The 19538-nt window shown below is 41.4% G+C and overlaps 1 protein-coding gene across 1 annotated transcript; it reads left to right on the plus strand.

Moving 5' to 3' along the window:
- Window positions 1-610: 610 nt before the first annotated feature.
- On the plus strand, window positions 611-13196 carry wnt7aa (wingless-type MMTV integration site family, member 7Aa). Its single transcript, XM_069703206.1, has 4 exons — window positions 611-1108; window positions 1487-1713; window positions 4037-4308; window positions 12417-13196. The coding sequence occupies exons 1-4, from the start codon at window positions 1038-1040 to the stop codon at window positions 12894-12896; spliced, it is 1050 nt and encodes a 349-aa protein (XP_069559307.1). The 5' UTR covers window positions 611-1037; the 3' UTR covers window positions 12897-13196.
- The last annotated feature ends 6342 nt before the right edge of the window (window positions 13197-19538 follow it).

Below are 19538 nucleotides of genomic sequence, written 5' to 3' on the forward strand. Positions count from 1 at the left end.
GGAGATCGGGAAAGGGCATGAAAGGATTACTGAATTGGCCGACGGGGTATAAGGGCCCGTGGGCCAGAACTGTGGGCTGCCATAAGGCAGTGGGAGACATTACTTGGAGACACAAATATGAAGAAAACGAAAAAAAAAACAACAACTAAGAAGTGAAGATGACAAACGGATGCAATCAAAATAGGCTATAGTCTCAAAATAACAACAAAAGAAACATGTGACCAAAAAAAAAAAAAAAAAATACAAGGAGATGCGTCAGGCAGCCGTGCAGACGCCTCTTTAAATCAGCCCGACTGTGTGAGCGAGGGCCCATTGTCTCCTAATCCGTCCGCGTAGGGGTTAAAACACGCCAAGATAACGTGAATCGGTGGGAGGGGCGTTTTAATGTTGGAAATTCCATCAAAAGTGCCGGTTGGCTTGTTTTGTCAGTCTTTGACAAGCGCCTCTCTGCCAAGTGACCGATGGACGTGAGGTGAGCGGGAGCGGAGGCTGAGACTTTCTTCCAGAAGTCGAGAGGGAAACGAGACATCAATCGCGCGAAGAGAGCTGGAGGATAGGATCTGTGCGGGCTCCTTCTCCCGGCCGGACCCGGGTCTTCTGCTGCTGCTCTCTGAGCGTGTACCTGCAGGCTCCCCCGACCCGTGTGTGCGCAGCTCAGAGGCAGATCCTCCACAGAACACGCCCTTTGATAGAAAAGGTAGACTGAGAGAGAGAGAGAGAGAGAGAGAGAGAGAGAGAGAGACACACACACACACACACACACACACACACACACACACACACACACACTCAGCCCCCGATCACTGTGCCGAGCTGCTTCACCTGAAAACGACAGCCCCAATGCTCCCCCGCAGGCTCCCACCACCGGACTCTCACCAAATGAAATCAGGACGAGTTTATTACCACAAACTCTGGAGCTCCTGCATATTGACGTCTGCAGCTCGGAACACCTGGAGATCCTGCGGGACTCGGTCGGAGGAATAAAGCTGGTTGTTTGCGGCAGCAGAGCATTGATCCCGGCGGCTGGCTCGAGCACCATGAGCAGGAAGACACGGCGCTGGATTTTCCATTTTTTCCTGTGCCTGGGGATGGTGTATTTGAAAATCGGGTAAGTTGTTGATGGATGGTTGGATGACCTGCAGGTTGTGATTGTGTAGTTTTAAACGGAAGTGGTTAAGTGTTGCTTAATTGGAGAAAAAAAAAAATTAAAAAAAAAAAGTAGATTTTTTTTAAAAGTAAATCCTTCTCATCTTAAAACCGTCAAGGCCAGCCAAAGTGTATATCTGGGAGGAGGGGGGGGGGTCACTTTTATTTATTAGTAGGCTTATATGAACTATGTTATTACATATACACAGAAGCCCACGAAAGCACCTGTAGTTACCTAGATGTGCCGAAAGCCAAACTGGTCGGGGAGCGTCTTGTGCAGAAACACCTGCGGGAGTTCCATCGGAAAATGCCATGTTTTAACCTTTCACCTTTACTGCAGGGGTCTGTCGTCGGTGGTCGCGCTGGGAGCGAGCATCATCTGCAATAAAATCCCCGGCTTGGCCCCCCGTCAGAGAACTATCTGTCAGAGCCGACCCGACGCGATCATAGTGATCGGGGAGGGAGTTCAGATGGGGATCAACGAGTGCCAGTTTCAGTTCAGACACGGGCGCTGGAACTGCTCGGCCCTGGGGGAGAGGACGGTGTTCGGGAAAGAGCTCAAAGTGGGTATGTAGCTGTACAAGCTGTGCACCGGGCAAACACATTACTCGGGTGAAAATACTGATCGTTTCGGGGCTGTGCGTCATTGAATTGTTATTTTCTCACATTACTCGAAGGGGTTCTGCGAGGGAGTTGCTGTGGAGTTTTATCCCACTTTAGCATCACTCTAATGTTATACCAGCCTACTATTACACCGTTATAATAGCCAACGACGGGCTACTGCAAAAGTGAATGCTTCTTATGGGGGGGGGAGGGGGGGAATTCACTTCATCTTCATTTTAACCAAAGGGTCCATAAAGGCTAATAGTTATTAAAGTTATTGCAAACTCTTTTTTTTTTTTTTTTTTTTTTACTTATAAACTTGTGCATTATATTTCGAGTGTTTTGTCGTTACAGAAGATACTCGTAAAATAAGTTGGACAGTGCTTGTTCAAAAAAAAAAAAAAAAAATTGCTCTAAATTGTCCAAAAATAGTCCAGCGGAGACATTCCTCCGAGGTACTCGACCTCTGACGCTGCTTGGACAGATGTCTGCGGGTCTGAAGCCAGGCTCGGTGCATCTGCTCTCGGTGGGAAAATAAGCCTCGGATTTGATCCTGTGTGTGGAATAAGGCTGGAGGCGATGCTTGCTCCAGAGACTGCGCTGCGGAAGTAGAGCTTATTTTTGAACGGGGCCGGTGTTCCACTGTCTTGTCTTGTAACTTCGTGCTGTCATCTCAGAGACACACAGACAGAATGAGGATATCATTTTTCACTTTGGGTGTCGGCTGAGAAGTTCATGCCTTGTTTGACTCTTGGTGCATTTACGCACTTGTGTTGAAGCTGAAATGGTTTTAGGTGCAACACATGAGTGGAATTTGAATGACCCCGCCAGTTTGTTTTACTGTGATTTAATGTTATGCACACAGTAAACAGCGGCAAGACACACATACCTTTATGCTCTTTTTCATCCTCTCTCAGCTCAACCACCTTCATGTATGTTCACAAAGTACACACCCCCCCCCTCCACACACACACACACACAAAAATCTGTCATGTTCAGACAAGTGCTTCTACTTGGTTTACAAATTTACCTCCAGGTTCTGCAGCTTTGGCAAGCGACACTTTATGTAGAATGATTTTAGTCCAATGCTTCAGGGCAGAGCTGCACTTTTCATGCGAATCATCAGATTTAAGTCGGTGGGAAAAGATAATCGCAAGCATTACAGAAATGAACAGAATCCATATTTTCCCCAAGTTTCGATGAGACTCAGGACCTAGTTCCGGGTCCGGTGCTGCTCTGGTCCAGCTGCCCTGCACAGAGTCGGTCCGCATCCATTGTTTACTTCCAGTAGACTGGAACACTGATTACTGACAGAATATAAATTTTGTGATTGTTGCTGGCAGCGGCGCAGCAGTGTACAGTATTTTGGTATTAGGATCACCCACCAAGTTGGCTTCTTGAAGTAAATGAGTGAGCGCTGGCTTCTCCGTTGCCAGCTGTAGAGGCAAATATTTGATAAAGCATGCAGAAATTACAGATGTAAAGCCACACTGCCGCTGCGTCCCACGTTCTGTCTGCATCGAGATGATCCTTTACTGAAAGCTGAAAGTGAACATCGAGCACAGCGTTCACAGAACCACATTCATTTGTTCCAGCAAAGCTGCACAGAAAATGTGTGTGCCTGTGTGAAGGTGAACCGTAAACGTCTGAAAAGTCTCGATGGCAGTTTGAGAGTTAAATTTGACGACTTTATTGGTCATTTTTGGATGCTCTCCACGTGCGCTCCAACAGGAGTTATCTCCATTTTAATTAAAAAAAACTGCAGTTGAGCTAAAGCACTCAGATTTATGGAGTGGAAATGCGCTCATGAAGGGAGGCTGTGCATGCCTTTTGGATTCACCTCCGCAGGGTGGATCCCAGAGTGACGGCGGCTGGGACAAAAGCCAAAATAATGCCGAAACATATAATCCTCCATCTTCACTGAATACTTTCAAAAATACCTATTTATCGCTTATACATATTCAACAGACTGTGAAGTTGCACTCCTTGTCATAGAGACTGGTAATAAACCTTTTCATAATGCATCATACATACAATAAAACTGTCCCGCTTCTCTAGAAGAGCTTTCCTTTATGTCCAAACTGCCTCATCAAATTTTTTTTGCTTCCCCCCTTGAAGTTTATCTGTTTATAAAGGAAGCTTGATTAATGAACTGGACTTGGTTTGGCTAATGTATTTCATGATTTGCTATGCCAGGTATGTAAGGAGGCCTGACAGTGCCTGAAATAATGAAACCTGTTGTCTGCGATCGTGATTAAAAAAAAAAAGCCTTTTCTCTTTATCGCAGGCAGCAAGGAGGCAGCTTTCACCTACGCTATCATCGCAGCCGGGGTCGCCCACGCCGTCACCGCGGCCTGCACCCAGGGGAGCCTCAGCGGCTGCGGCTGCGACAAGGAGAAACATGGTTTCTACAATCAAGAGGAGGGCTGGAAGTGGGGTGGCTGCTCTGCAGACATTCACTACGGCCTGGGTTTCTCGAAGGTGTTTGTGGATGCGCGGGAGATCAAGCAGAACGCCAGGACTCTCATGAATTTACATAACAATGAAGTGGGACGCAAGGTATGTTTGCGTAGTACATTATAATCAGATAACGGTAAATCATTGACAGGAGATTCAGAGGGACTTCAGCACTGGTACAATGAAAAAAACACACAAAAAAAAACATTGTGCACAAACTACCAAATAAGCACACACAGCACAGCTGTAACAGAGCTGCTCGCAAGCGTCTGATGTTAAACTCGCAAACTTGTACACGATAATCTGTAAGACAATTTAGCCAAGTCAGGAGATAGATGCACTGGTGCTCTCTGCTTGCATTGCTCCACATGCTGTTCACAGTGCAGCAGCTTCCCAGGCTTGCACTGGGCAACAGAGGCAGGGTGCACTCTGGACGTGGCGGCAGGCGGCTGACGTTAGGATGCAATCATCCAACTTTTTCTACGTCTATACCTCAATTCAGCTGTACTGATGTGTTACCGAAGTGTTGTTTTTTTTTTTTTTTTTTGTCTGAAACTAAAACCTGTACACCTCACTGCATGAGACTCATGGGGAGACGGGGAACTGTAGCACTAAAAGCCGGTATGGCTGATACCAGGACCAGCATTCAGGATTGATGCATTTTTAGTCTACGCATGCAGATGCCTACAGACAATTCAGAGTCTCTAATGAGGTGCTAATAACTGAGCCACCAAGGCAATTCTGAGACCACAAAAATGGGTAAATTAGTAAAACACTTTTTTTTTTTCTCTCTGTTTGGCTCTACATCAAGACTTTTGAAAACGTCTCCCAAAATGGCCTTTCGAGTGTGTCAATCTGGCTGAGTGTAATAGTTTGTCCGAGGAAACTGAGCTTTGCAGAAACACTGGCATGTTGCTGACAAGAGAGATGAAATAATTACATAAAATGAGATTAGATTAGATTAAATCAATGTAAAAACCTCTGTTGATACAAAATTAAAAATAAAAGGAATGAAACCAAGCCCTGTTTACAGACGGAGGTGTCCTGTCAACAGTTGTAATGGCATATATGGAAAATGCTTTCTGGGCTGCGGGGGATTTTTATTTTGCAATACCACACATAGCCACTGGGAAAAATTAGCGGCAATGCATGGTGGCACATCCAGCTTTCATGATTACATCCTTGCTTTAATAATTTTTTGATAACCTCTACAAGCAGTTAAACCTTTGGTTGGTCTGCTGTAACTAAAATAAAAATCTGAACTCTCTTAGAATCTGCTCTAATAAAGGGCGGCAGGAGGCTGCCGTGGAAACAGGAATAGCATATATAGAGTTATTTGTTTGCTACTTTTTTTTTTGTTTTTTTGTGGGAAGCTTGTTTGGGTGTTCTCCATGTGTGCACAGTACAAAGGTTTTGCTGTTTTAACGTGGACGGAGTCATTTGCAGCAACAGCAGGTGTGAAGTCAGGTCAATTTAGCTTTAAAATGACTTTGTAAAAGGATAGCTGGGTTATTACGGACATTGTCTAAAGGTTGAGCTGGTGGCACTGAGGACCAGTGGAGTGGCGCTGCAATCAGAGGTAGTACGTACGCAGGCACGTTCCACACACGCCAGAACATGGCAGCCTCCCGACAGCAAGGAGAAAAAACAGCTTCTTTGTTTATTGTGTTTGGCTGCACAACACGAAGTCAAAAAGGGAAAACACAGTGTGGAACTCGTTAACAACAACACAGCTGAGGATGTGCAGTACAGCACAAACATCATGACATGCGTACGATGAGTGAAACGAACACCCTGTTCACTGTTCTGGCACATGTGCAGTTAGCGAGCTTGTCGAACAGAGCGCAGTCTCAAATTTTGGTCTGTATGTGAAAGACCACAGGAGGGGATAGACAGATGACAAAAGTACATTTACGCAGATCTTCACGGACTCGCTAGCATCAGCTGATGTAAAGCTTTAGATTTCATGTGACGCCAGAATGATTGTGGCTTTTTTTTTTTTTTTTTTCTTCCTGTAATCAGATGCAGTTCTAGTTGGAGTTTACACCGTTATTTTCTAATAAGCCGATGACACGATCTAGTTTGGGGATTTGGCTTGCAGTCATTCTTATGACATTGTTAAAGAGCTTGTGAATTATTGGAAAGAATGATCAGGAACTACTGAGGACAGAGCGTATTCAATGCCAGATCCCAAATCCATTTCCAGAACTGTGAGTCAAGAAGCGATATGTCTGAGAAGACATCGGGTCCAGACCGTCACCATTGGGGAGAGCATGAGCCAGAATCTGATGTTGATTCCCAGCGGACAGAAGCGAGGAGCTTAATGAAACAACAATTGAAACTACATTGATATCCTCAAAATGACCCCATTGAGAAAGTAGCTGAAAGCAACTTAATGAACGTTGAGTCCTGAACAATAAAGTGTTGCGTTGGCTGTTAGAATTGGCTCATTGTGGTGCTGACAGGTGAACCGTCACCCCAGTCTCGGGTCCTGCACTCTGGAGCAGGTTTCCTTCGATGATTTGTCTGTGTTCTGCGGCATTCGCACTTCCTTGAGTTGTCACCATTCTCCCTGCTGACCAGCACCGCAGTGGCACGACGGGGCCATCCCCAAGCCTCATCGTAGGGACGGTATTAGCCAGGCGATGAGCAGTGCCTGGCCTTCAAGAGACATGGTGCTTGGAGTTCTGCCCAAACACTTAAATTGTTGCCTCATCAGACCAGATAATTTGTCTCCCCAGGCTCTTAGAGTCATTTACATGCCATCTGGCAAACTACAAGTGAGCTGTCATATCCTTTTCACTGTAGTGGCACCCTTCCAGCCAATAAAACATAAAGGCAGGATTGATGGAGGGGTGCTGGGATGGTCCCTGCTGAGGATGTCTGAAGTTCTAAAGGAGTGACAGTTCTTGGCCACCTCCCTGACCAAGGCATTATTGCTTGGTGAGCTGTCTGATTGAAGCCACTTAGCTCCCGGGAACGCTCAGAGCTTTCGGAAATGGTTTTAGAAACTTGGCCCGGTCTACGCCTTGCCACGGTTTTGTATCGGCTTGGTTTTTGCCCTGACATGGAGTGTGAAATGTGGGATCTCACAGTATGTCTTTTCTAAACTCTTCGACTGTTCATTCAATTTGCAACACGCGGAATTTAATCAAGTTCTACACAGATCTCAACGATAATTAAAGCAAACCGGATGTGTCTGATTGGTGCAACCGCCTCTGTCCACCCTGATAGCAACCACACCGCTTTCCCCGCTCTCTTGCTCGCCCATTTACTTCTTTCACTAGTTTTCTATTAGTCGTTAGCCTGCAAACTAGCGGGGCCTAACACTGACCAGTCACCTGACAAAGTCCTTGCTCTTCAAAGAACACAACAGCTCACAAAACCTTCTGTCTTCAACTTATCACAGTGCGGGGCTCAACATGACTGACGGCATGGTCCATTGGCCTACGCGAAGGTTAAAAGCATGGCTTATTATATTATCTGTTGCAGAGGGTTAGCATTAGTGCTGTCACTTTTTCTGGCTTGTAATCCATTCAAACTAATTCGAGCACGATCCATATTCCGAATGGCCCCCACTTTACCCTTTATTACATATTTTCCTTTGCCGTAACTGGTGTTCTGTCATGATTATCTGATTTGCACAACTTTGCTCTCTAGCTTCCTTTTCCAATTTATTTTATCAGCGGACTTTATTGATAGGTCTGTAGAGCAACGATAAGCTGATGCTGCTTTTTAAAATTGCTCTGCTGTACCACAACGTGACCGATGCGCTCAGACGCTGTAAATTTAGAATTTGAACGATCATGCAGTCTCAATAGCCCCCCCCCCTCCCCCCGCCCTCATCCCTCAAACAACTGTCTGAATTAAAAATTTAAAGTGACAGCTGTAACATGTAGCCCACGTGTAACTGCCACTGTAAGCTGCTAAATATTCTACAGGGAATTTTTTTTAAAGCTTTATCAACCAAAAGTCCCAAATATAACCTGGCTACAGATTTTTAAAATGTGAGAATGTATTGCCTATGCTGTATTGTAAAATAATATTATTCGCCATTGTCGTGACTCTATGGTTGGCGGTGTTATTGGTCTTGACCAGACTGTAATACCTCAACAGCTATTGCATTGTTTTCTGTTTTGTAGAGACATCGATGGTTTCAAGAGGATGAATCCTACTGAATTTGGTGATCCTCTGATTTTACTTCTAGCTCCTCCAGCAGATTGACATTTGTGGTTTTGAGGGAAATTTCTTTGCTGTCATAGCTGCAGATCTTTATGGTTTGTCAGTTCTAGTTTGGCTTTGGACTGTTAGTCAGAGAAAACAAGCTACTGAAATATGTTCTCTCGAACATTTTATTGAACAAACAAAAAAAATTGCAATAAAACCCAACAGATTAATAGATTCTGAAAAGTTAATTGCAGCCACCTTAGGCAACGAGGTCTGAGGAAATGCTTGCTCAACCTGCAATTTAGACAAAGTCTATCAAATGATCAAAATAATCATTAATTCCTTTAATACATGTAATCAGAGCATGATTTCAACATGTGCATGGTGATGTTGAAACTCGAAGTTCCTTTTTAGTAAAAATTGATATACCAGTTCCTGTCATTCCTTCAGGTGATTTCTGTTTGAAAGCCTGAAAAATATCTGCAGTTGTTTCTCTTTGGCGAAATTTCAAATTGTGCATGGATTTCTATCAGAGGAAGATACCTGAAATGTTCTTTTCGGTAGACGGCGTACCTAACACGGTGAAGCCTCTCTTGACGAGGCTTCATATTTGAGGTCTAGCATCAGTCACAATGTAATACATTGTGTGAATCCCTTAATATACACTTACTAAACTGATACCTCTGTAATTATTGTTGCAAAGCTTTCATGTTTAGTTGGAGATGATATCAGTCTGTGGGTCTCAAATGCCAATCTTCAAATTTCTTGAGAAGAATAAACAACAGAATAAAAGGTGCCATGGGAGGCTTACAGGGGTTCTGTTAGACAAACAATGTCAGCTTCGTCGGGATTTCACTTGACTGAACTCCATGAATCAAATGTTTGTCGGGTCTTGGGGGCATGACCACACTAAGCTGTATGCATCCAAGGCTTTTGACAATTACCCCACAAGACTCCAGAAAGTCTGAGGCCACATCAGAATAGAATAATTAAAAAGAAGGGTGAGGCTTCGCTAATGGCAGCGACGGTTTCCACTCAGTGAGGAGGAAGGAGGGTAAGTTGATGTCATTTAGCCTGAGGCACATAGAGAACACCCCACCTGCAATGCCAACTACACCAAGAGGCTCCACTCCGAAACTGTGAAAAGGCCTTATACCAGTACCAGTCTGTTTGCTGTAAATGTCCTTCTGCGGTGACAAACCAAACTGTCTCTTCGGTTATCACGGGAACGCTTAAATGAATCCAGCATTATTCTGAATTCGTTCAATGCCAGTGGTTTCATTGTTCTTGTCTCAAATATAGTTGGTCCAAATCATGTGAATTAAAAACAGAGGAGAAAAACAATCATATGTATCTTTTTGTGCCTGAAGGCGGAACATGCATAAAACTGTTGACGCAATTACATGCCTGACAACACATATGTAAGGCCATCTACTGGTGCCTTCCCATCTTGTTGTTTATCCAGTGAAAGCGGCCCCCAAACTTTATTACGAATAATCATCATTGGATGCACAAGTTTGGAATGTTTTCTGTTGTCGAACGTTAGACAAGTTGCCAGATTATTTATGAAACAGTAGCTGCACACACAATCCCCGTACGACACACAGCGTTAACCCCTCTGTCACTGCAAGACTGCAACTTACAATTTTATTCAAGGAGCCAGTTGAATGTTGGATGAATTAAAAAGCTAACGTAACTTCCAGGGCAAGATGGTATACACTTGTAAAGTTAAGCAGAGTCAGACTGGATAGTTTCTATTTGCATCTTATAATCACCTAGATAGCGGGCAGGCCTTTTGCAAAGTCTGTGAGTTGATTATTATTGCAACATAATCATTTGTTTAATCATTCAGCACTCTGTCGCTACATTATGGACACTCAGTAGTTAAGTAAGCAGTGGATTGAGATTTCAGCCACTTGTGGTATTTTTTGGTAAATGCAGTGCATTGCACTGTGGGATTGTTAGTTGTGCGCATGCCATGGAGACAACTTTTTTTGGGTGAAAAATTAGTCGTAGAATTCTCGAGTGCAATATACACTTTTGTGCAATGGCCTGCAACAGCTGCAGTTTCCAGGGACACCTCAGTTTGGGAAGGCTTTAGGTTGGCGCTCCCTTCCTTTCCGCTTCGTTAGTACATAAGTACACTGTTCAGAAACGCAGCGTAGCTTTTGGCAGTGAAAGGTCAAGGTCACTGTGACCTTAGGTCTGTCCCATTCTTTTGAACGCGATATCTCAGGCACATATTCAGGGAATTTCTTCAAATTTGGCACAAAGGCTTATTTTGAAATTTTCGCACAAACGTGTGATAGGATAATATGAAGAGCAGATGGCATTTTATCGAAGAGGTCAAGGATAAACTTCAATGTGACATTATTATGCCCTGCACAAACACTTTTCTGGCCATCTTTCTCAATGGCGTAACTCAGGAAGAGAAGGGGAGCTTGTGACCATATTTCCCATTTGGTCGGATACTGAATTGATGACACTAATGTAAGGGGTCCATCTTGGAACGGCGGTGGTTGTACAGATCTTCTGTGCTGCCAGGTTGAAGATGTGTGTGAAGCGTCCACGTTTCAGAATTTGTAGCTTCTTTACAGCAACTTCTATATTTAAAGCATGGTCTGCTGCCATGGCACAACTTTCTGTTCTATTAGAATCAGCTTTATCGGCTTCACATGTAAACATGTTTAGGAATTCCTTCAAAACCTTTACTACATGTGTTATATGAGTCTGGACAGTCAAGGATCTAAACTGCAATTTGACTGGTTGGTGGAGGCTGTGAGGCTGTGAGGCAGTGATTTTGATTTGTCTATAGGTCAAATCCTAAGTGGCACCATCCATGACTCTCGGTGTGTCTTTTTTTCTACACAAGTTGCAGCTGATCTGTTGTGGTACCTCTACTGGATGCTGCTATTCCTTCTGTGTGGTACCTTAGAATAAGAATTACTGTAATTGTTTCAGAACTATATTCCATTTGATCAATTCTTGTTACATTCTTACACTGGATAACAGGACATGCATTACATTATAGATTTTCCATGCTTTTGTATGAAGGGTTTCTGCTGTGTTCATCATTCAACTTCAAGGCTTTCAAGGGCCTTAGTAGTGTTATATAAAAATACAATTTAATATCCTTTTAATAATCATCTCACCAAAGAATGGCTGAAACCAATAGGAACTGTAAGGCCCATGAAACATTTTGTTTATACTTACTAGCTGTAACAGTAGTTATTAGTAATTAATCAATTTACATGAACTGGACCCAGATAAGCGGAATAGATTGACCAATTACAAAATAGTTAATACATTTTATTTCAGCTAGGTTTTGCTCAAGTCTAACCATTTACTTTATGATGAGCTTCTAAGCTATAGTGGTTGATAGTCGTACAGCATCTCCTCACAACCCAAAACCGCATACAGAAACATTTATAGCAAATGTTACTATCTATCGTGAGAAAACAAAAAAATATCCAAAACCTTTGTATATAAAATGTAAGTATTTCTTTTTTAATTGAATTATTGTTTTTTTTGTTTTTTTTTTAAATAGAGGCCTTTTTGAGACCACTGAATTCAGTGTTCTTAGGGCTTTCCAGGACCTGGACCCTGTGCATGAGTACATTTGTTCCATGAGTGTGTTTTGAAGATCACCCTGTCTCGTAAAAGAATGGCACATACATAGCTACTAGCCATAGGGTGACATACTGTAGCGGCTCTGAGATCTCAGGAATGCTTACATTCATCTGGAATGCCAGAAAACTTTTGTCTCAACCTGTTGAACTATTCATGCAATATGTTAGTCTGAGTATTTAGAGGGAGCTGTATGTTTCCTTCCTGCTCATTATAGAAAGACAGCAAGAAACAAAAGTGCATAATAATGAATATTTGAATTCTACACACTTCTTTTATTAGGATGAAAGTATTGATTGTTGTAGCTCTCCACCGTTTTCAGTTTGTAAGGGGCTTTACAAACCACCATAAGATGCCTTTTGATATGATGAAATAAAATAAAGTGAATTAATTTGGGCCTTTCCTTCATGCTCCAGGTGCTGGAGAAGGGCATGCGTCTGGAGTGCAAGTGTCACGGTGTTTCCGGATCCTGCACCACCAAGACATGCTGGACAACACTCCCCAAGTTCCGTCAGCTGGGATACTTCCTCAAAGACAAGTACAACCAGGCCATTCACGTGGAGCCGGTGCGTGCCAGCCGCAACAAGCGTCCCACCTTCTTGAAGATCAAGAAACCCCACTCTTACCGCAAGCCCATGGACACGGAGCTGGTTTACATTGAGAGGTCGCCAAACTACTGCGAGGCTGACGCTCTTACCGGCAGCATGGGAACGCAGGGTCGTCTGTGCAACAAAACAGCTCAGCAGCCCAACAGCTGTGACCTGATGTGCTGTGGTCGAGGATATAACACACACCAGTACTCGCGCGTTTGGCAGTGCAACTGCAAATTCCTGTGGTGCTGCTACGTCAAGTGCAACACCTGCAGCGAGAGGACAGAGGTGTATACCTGTAAATAGAGATATTTATTGGATGTTTATTTAGACGTACAGCTAGACTGGACTAGTGTGAGTACGACGTGCGTTGTATTTCAGAATGAGGGTTTTCTGTGGCTGTGGAGTGACTGCCTCGTTGTCTCAGCATCCCAGCAATCACAACTGGTTCATCTGAATTGTGTTGGTGATAAAGATGCCAATGGACATCTGCCAAGACACTGAACTCAACCTGTAGGCACATAGATGTTCTTTGGAAGTCAAGTTCCATTTCATGCTGCACATTTAACTTCTCTGTAGGCCATATTGGTCTACTGGCATGACTCACCTCAGTAATATGTTTTTTTTGTTTTTTTGTTTTGTTTTTTTATCTTCATAGACTAATAATTTATTCAGTGAGAAAACTACTGATTATTTTGAAAATCCTCTGTGGAATAAATGTAGACAAGTTTTAAGTTGGTGTAGATGCCTGGTTTTTAGAAAGAAAAAAAAATAGTAAGTGCACTTAAAAGCAAAAAGATTTTTTTGAGACTATTTTTTTACAAGACAACTTAAACACTGGAGCTGAGGCAGTCAGAACTGAACAGAAGTGAATGATAGATTTTGAAACCCTTTAGCTTTTGTGCAAGAAATCTAGCAGAATAGCATTGAACTACTGATTCTGGGCTCAGTATGATAGTATTGTTTTCTATTCGTTTTTGTCCCACCTCCCTCCAGTTTGCTGCTAGTTGTCTGTAAAGTTATGGAGTTTGTGCCCAAGCAGCCATATTGACTCTTCAAGCTAACCCACCAGGAGTAAACATGTGCTTCCAGACATAAATTCCCCTTAATGTTGGTTGATAGAATATATTTTGTAAGAGATTATTTTTATAAATATATATATTTTTAATTTATTTTCTCTCTTTTATATTTTTGCCCTTAGCATTTCTAACTGTGCAGTTTCTTAGTGTACCAAAAGGAAATGATTCACTGAAACACTGTTTTAAAAAGGTGCCTTCATAAAATGTTTTATAATGTTACACTGAAATGTGCAGTATTTTTCAGAAAAAAAAACCTTACTGATGGAGAGACAAAGTTCTGATGTCACCTACAGGCTGGCGAACGTTAGCCTCTGTGACTCACGGCTACCTCCTGTAGGTGTGGTTGCATGTTTATTTTTTGTTCTGCTTTCTTTTCTTTTTTTTATTCTGATATAAACAAGCATCTACAGCATTTATCCTTATAATTTGAACTTGTTTTAGCTTGATAATCAAATTAAACAACATTCATTTTGTTAGAATGCAAAAACTATCTCTTTTAAAAATGTTAAAGGCATAGTACGCCCATGGAAATAATTTGAGTAAATTGTGATCATAACTTTTGGTATCCCTATGATATACACCTGCAGTCTTTTTTTTTTTTTTTTTGTTGCCATAATTCAATCTTTTTAGCTGTAATATCATCTGTGCTGTTTTTGCCTGCCTGTCTGCTATTGTCTCAGCCCCTACTAGCTGCAGACACTCCGACGTCATCTTATGTTGGACTTTGCAACTTTGACCCACAAAGGCCATACATGATGCTAAGGTAAACAAAAACAAACAAAAAAATGAAATAACATTTCATCCGTATGGATCAAACTTGACACTGTGTCCAAGGTGATGTTCCAAGGCTGGCTTTTTTTTAGTAATTTCTGTTATTATAAACGTGACGGTATCCGTATTATTACTTCGGAAACAGAAGTTACGCTCTCACTTCGGCTCTGTAGCTTAATGTTAAAAAGTCACTAACGCCAACTTGACCCAAGTATTGTTTCACATGGACTTTTTTTTAGGCATATGTAATGCATTTTTAGACAGTAGAGAGACTAAAGGAAATGGCAGTGACATGCAAAGGTCCCTGAGTTTGAGTACAATCCGAAAAAATAAAAAAATAAAGAACGCAGTTAATAAAAATGAGCTTTTATTTAGATGATGACATATCAGCATTCAGTTCAAGCTTTTGTTATGTGATAGTTTTTGATACTTGTTTCTTCAAACATTTTTTTTTTTTTTTTTTTTTTTTATACACAGAGGTTAATTTGTGGCTTTTGTGGACTACAACTCAAAACGGCGAGGGGTAGGGGTACACATTCTGCACATGTACTATTGGATGCAGAATTCATGAATTGGCCTTCCGTGTTAAGGTTTGACATCTAACCCTAAAAGTTACATGTAAAACAATTAGAGGTACCTCAACAGGGACACTAGTGACCAGTCATATCAGCAAATTAGTACCATGATAGGTTGATTATATTGTTAAAGGCCTTCATCACAGGAGACTGAATTACATGAGAATGGTTACATGAATCGTGATTTTTTTTTTAAATTTTTTTAAAATTCCAGTTAATACTATTGAAGGTTGTTCAATGTAATTTAACTGATGCTGTACTAGCTGCTGTAGTGCTCTTAAATCAGAGGTGACTTTTGACTTACAGTATAGCATGTAAAAGCACATTGTCTTTTTCATTCTTTGTTTTGGTTAATAAATGCCTCAGAATTAACTTTGTGTTTAGTACTCATATTTCAAGCTTTGTGTTATTATGAGGACAGATCGAAGTGAAGTGGGTGTGATTGTGAGCTGTGGTGCAGTGCCGAGGGTGTCACAGTAGTGTTGCTCCTCAGCAAGCAGTGGGAGTTTAGAGGTGCCGGCTGATGGATTACTCTGACATCTGCTTCATTCACTCCTCAACAACGTTGCCACAACAACCCCACTGTGCCCCTCAAAAATGCTCCTCGTCTCATCGAGAGACCAGACTGCCCATTAACAAAATGGTAACCATGCAAAACCCAGATCAAATTTGGATGCTATTTATTTTGTGGAAATGGCAAATGGGAAGAAAGCGGGGAGGGGGCTTCACAATTGCTAGGGGATGATGTCTAGAAGGATTTCTTTCTGAGCAATAGAAAAGGTCTTAACTCCCGAAATAATCGGCACAAAACATTCCTCAGCTAAACTTTGCCTCAATAGAGTGACGCTTACAAAAGGCAGCTGGCCAAACAGCCTTGGATAGAGTAACACCAGGGATCTGTCACTGAAACTCAACAACATTATCTGAGTGTCTCACACTGCGCTGGCTTGTTACAGGTTCACTTTTCTATTTACATGTCTAATGATGCCTTCCAACTAATTCTGTCATGAAGAAATAGACACAAAACACAATCACAGATGAAGAAGTGATGTCTAAACATGCTTACTGTCAAAATATCTACTGATATATACTGATATCTTTATGAGTACCATTCCTTCTTTTCCCTCAAACTTGATCCATATCTATAAAACCATTATTCCACATTTCATTAATGTAAATTCAATCACCTAATATTTGTATACCCTTTTAGATGTTTGTATGTTCTTGTCCATCATTTAGTACCATCAGGGTGGCATTTGATGAGTCCCAAATTCATTCTGCAATAAGCCCCAACACTCAACCAGTGTCACAAAAAAACTATCTTCAGCTACAAGAAGTACAAGGGTCAGTTTTGGATTATGTGAAGAGACCGAAGACACTGAGCCTAAATCAACAGAAGAACTGTGGCAAGTTTTAAGTTAATGTCTCACATGTCAACTTACATACCAACTTCAAACTTCAAACTTATCTTAAAAAACTGTGGGCAAGGGTACCAAGGAGAACTCGTGCTGCTTTAAAAACAATAGTGGTTAAATTCAGTTTCTTTTTGTGTGTGTGTTTTACAGTTGACAGTAGTTGATATATAAGTCTATATAAGACAACATATCAAATGTTGAAACTAAAAAATGTCATTGTTTTATTTATTGAGGAATATTGTTCTTTGATTGTTCCACTAATTGCCCAGTCAGTCTTTCATAAAGTAGTAAACCCCTCCCCATCTGCGCCACTGAGAGACTTTGCCTCTTTTAATGCTCTTTTTATACCCAATCATATTACTAATATGTTGCCAATTAACATAATTAGTTGTTGTTAGTTGAGTTGTTGGACCAGGTGTTTCTTCTAACCTTACCCAACTTGTCCAGTCTTTTGTTGGTCCCGCAGTTCCAACTTTTTGGAAAATTGTTGCTGTCATCAATTTTAAAATGAGCACATGTTTTTCATAAGACAAATAACATTTCTCAGTTTCAACATTTTATATGCTGTCTTTGGTCTATATGCAATTAAATATGGGTTTACGTGATTTCCAAATCATCACATTTTGTTTTTATTAGCATTTTAGTGTCCCAACTTTTTTAGAAATGCGGTTGTATAAGGTCTCAACTTAACTGTTTTAATTGCCCTAGGATGACTTATGTTGTGATTTGGTACTTTATAAATAAAATTGAAATACATTTATACAACATATATGCATAGCTTCAGAATACCATCTACATACTGTATATATGACTTACTAACATTATTCTTTACCAATCAATTTCTAAAATGTCGAAGAATGGTAAGCCAGGGTGTTGTAAATAATTAGCCGATCCTATTTTATCTGATCAATTGCCAATGATATTCAATTAATGGCAAAGCTGAATAGAAAAGATACATTTTCTGCATTATTGCTGGAGTAAAAATATGATCTTATTTTAAAAATAATTGCCAATCAATTTCTGTCTTCTTAACAACAGTTTCAACTTCAAACTTTTCTTTTGCAAATGGGGTAATACAGTTTTCAGAAAACAATGTTAACTTATAGTACATGGTATTTATTTCTGGCACAGGAGTGCAGAATGCATATAACTGTTAATGGTATCAAATTGTTTCTGTTTACTGTGTTAAGTTTTAACTTAATGCAATTAAAAAAAAATAGACTACATACTATGAAAGGGGGAATGCGGTTTCAACCCAAAGTGCACCACTGAGTCTGTATCTGATGGTCTTTCTGTGTGCAGAGCACCTGTGAACACCTGCACTAAGGTGGTAGCCAAAGATTTATAACTGCCAGTTCGTAATCTGGCAGCCTCATCTCTGTGTCTGATACTGGAGCGATTTGTGACTTTCCTCGCAGATCCCCTAAACTGTAATCCAGAATTTCTGTGTTCATGAAGAATTGTTTTATATCTAAATAAGTGTATTTTAGCACGACAGGCTGATGCTACATGAAAACCACTGGAAGCCGTCACACTTGGTTTGTGCGGGAGAGAATCTGTCAGAATGTTGATTATTTAAGACAGAGGCTGCTTAATAACTATCATTATAGCATACATTGAGAGCGAGAGCCAATCAGGGCCCAAACAGCAACCTCCTCAGCCAACAATGACGTCGTTGGAGAGGAATGCAGAAACAAGGTACACATACTTTGGAAAAGCAAAGGGTGTTATGAAGATTTTAATTGAAGCACGTATAAATCAAACATTTTAAATCATGCACTTTAAACGCTGCATCGACAATAAATCAGAACTTGGCTCAGATGTGATTGAATAATGAATGCCGTGTTGTATTTGTTGGTTAAACTTTGCCAGGGTTGGAGCATGCCAGATAATGATAAATCTATAGCCCTAAGCGAAACTTCTGCTGTCTCGCTCTGAAATGTTTTTAGTGCTGAAATGTCTTCAGTCTTTAACCAAATCTAATAAAAAAAAAAAGCATGGATAGCATAGCACATATGGATCTAATATGATATGCTGTCCATATTTGAGAGGTTATGTGTTATTCTTGATGTTTTGAAAGAAAAATTCTCACTTGGTTTTCTAGAAAAGGAAAAAAGGCCAGAATTTGAAAATACAGCCTGGCTCCTGCAGCTTCCCCCTCCCCTCTATCGTCCGAGCACCTCTCACCAGACCAACACACATACATGCATGCCCGACTTATACGCACCTTTTGGGGGACGTAAAGCAGGTGTTGTCAGCTTCAGCCCCTTCTTCTGGGACAGACAGAAAAGAGCAGTAGAGGGAAATCTCTGACACAGATGCTGGGGATGCTCCTCCACCTTCACCCTCCGCCTAGTATTAACTGCTCCAGCCATGGCCCCGTGACACTCAGATGCCACTGTACTGTAACTGTTATAACTCTATCAGCAACAGACAGCCTGCATCTCACCTTAAAGCATAGCACACTTGTCACATAAGATTTTGAAAGGTTTTGAAACCATTTACCTGAAAAGTGTGTGGGCTTCAATTGTGACAGCGCCTCCGTCATGGCTGGCAGTAAAGGTTTGGTATATAATACTGACAGGCGCATTCCTTGACAGAGTGTACGCACATTGTAACCAACACTGCTTAAATCTATATATATATATACTCTAAGTCCATAGTATCTCTCACTTCTGCCAGTGTGAAAGCTCTCAACTCACTGCATCACATCATGACAGGAATGAACAGTCATGCATGTTTTTTTTAGAAAGAACTTCACCCAGACAGGCCTCGCCTTGAATTTGAATGTTCCACAGATATTAGATGGAGATCAACGAGGACTAATTGGGTGGAGTTTTAACTTAGAACGATTAGAGACACTAGCAGAGCAAACAAAAATCTCTTTTCCAGAACAAAATGGATAAAGAGTCTCCTTTAACAACAACAACAACAACAACAACAAGAAAAAGATGTATTCCTTCTCCTTGTGGCATTTCCCAGAGTATAGTGTCAGTGACTTTGCAACCATGAGCCTCCAGTCCTTGTTTGTGTCAATGCATTGATCTGATTGAGAGTTTAAAACTTTTAGAGATAACGCAGATGTTTCTTTTTGAAGAGAATCATTGG

Source organism: Brachyistius frenatus, unplaced genomic scaffold (genome assembly GCF_029030835.1).
Source record: "Brachyistius frenatus isolate BFR_SWC_R1_liver_20210118 unplaced genomic scaffold, ASM2903083v1 Contig_45, whole genome shotgun sequence".
In the NCBI taxonomy this organism is placed as follows: domain Eukaryota; kingdom Metazoa; phylum Chordata; class Actinopteri; family Embiotocidae; genus Brachyistius; species Brachyistius frenatus.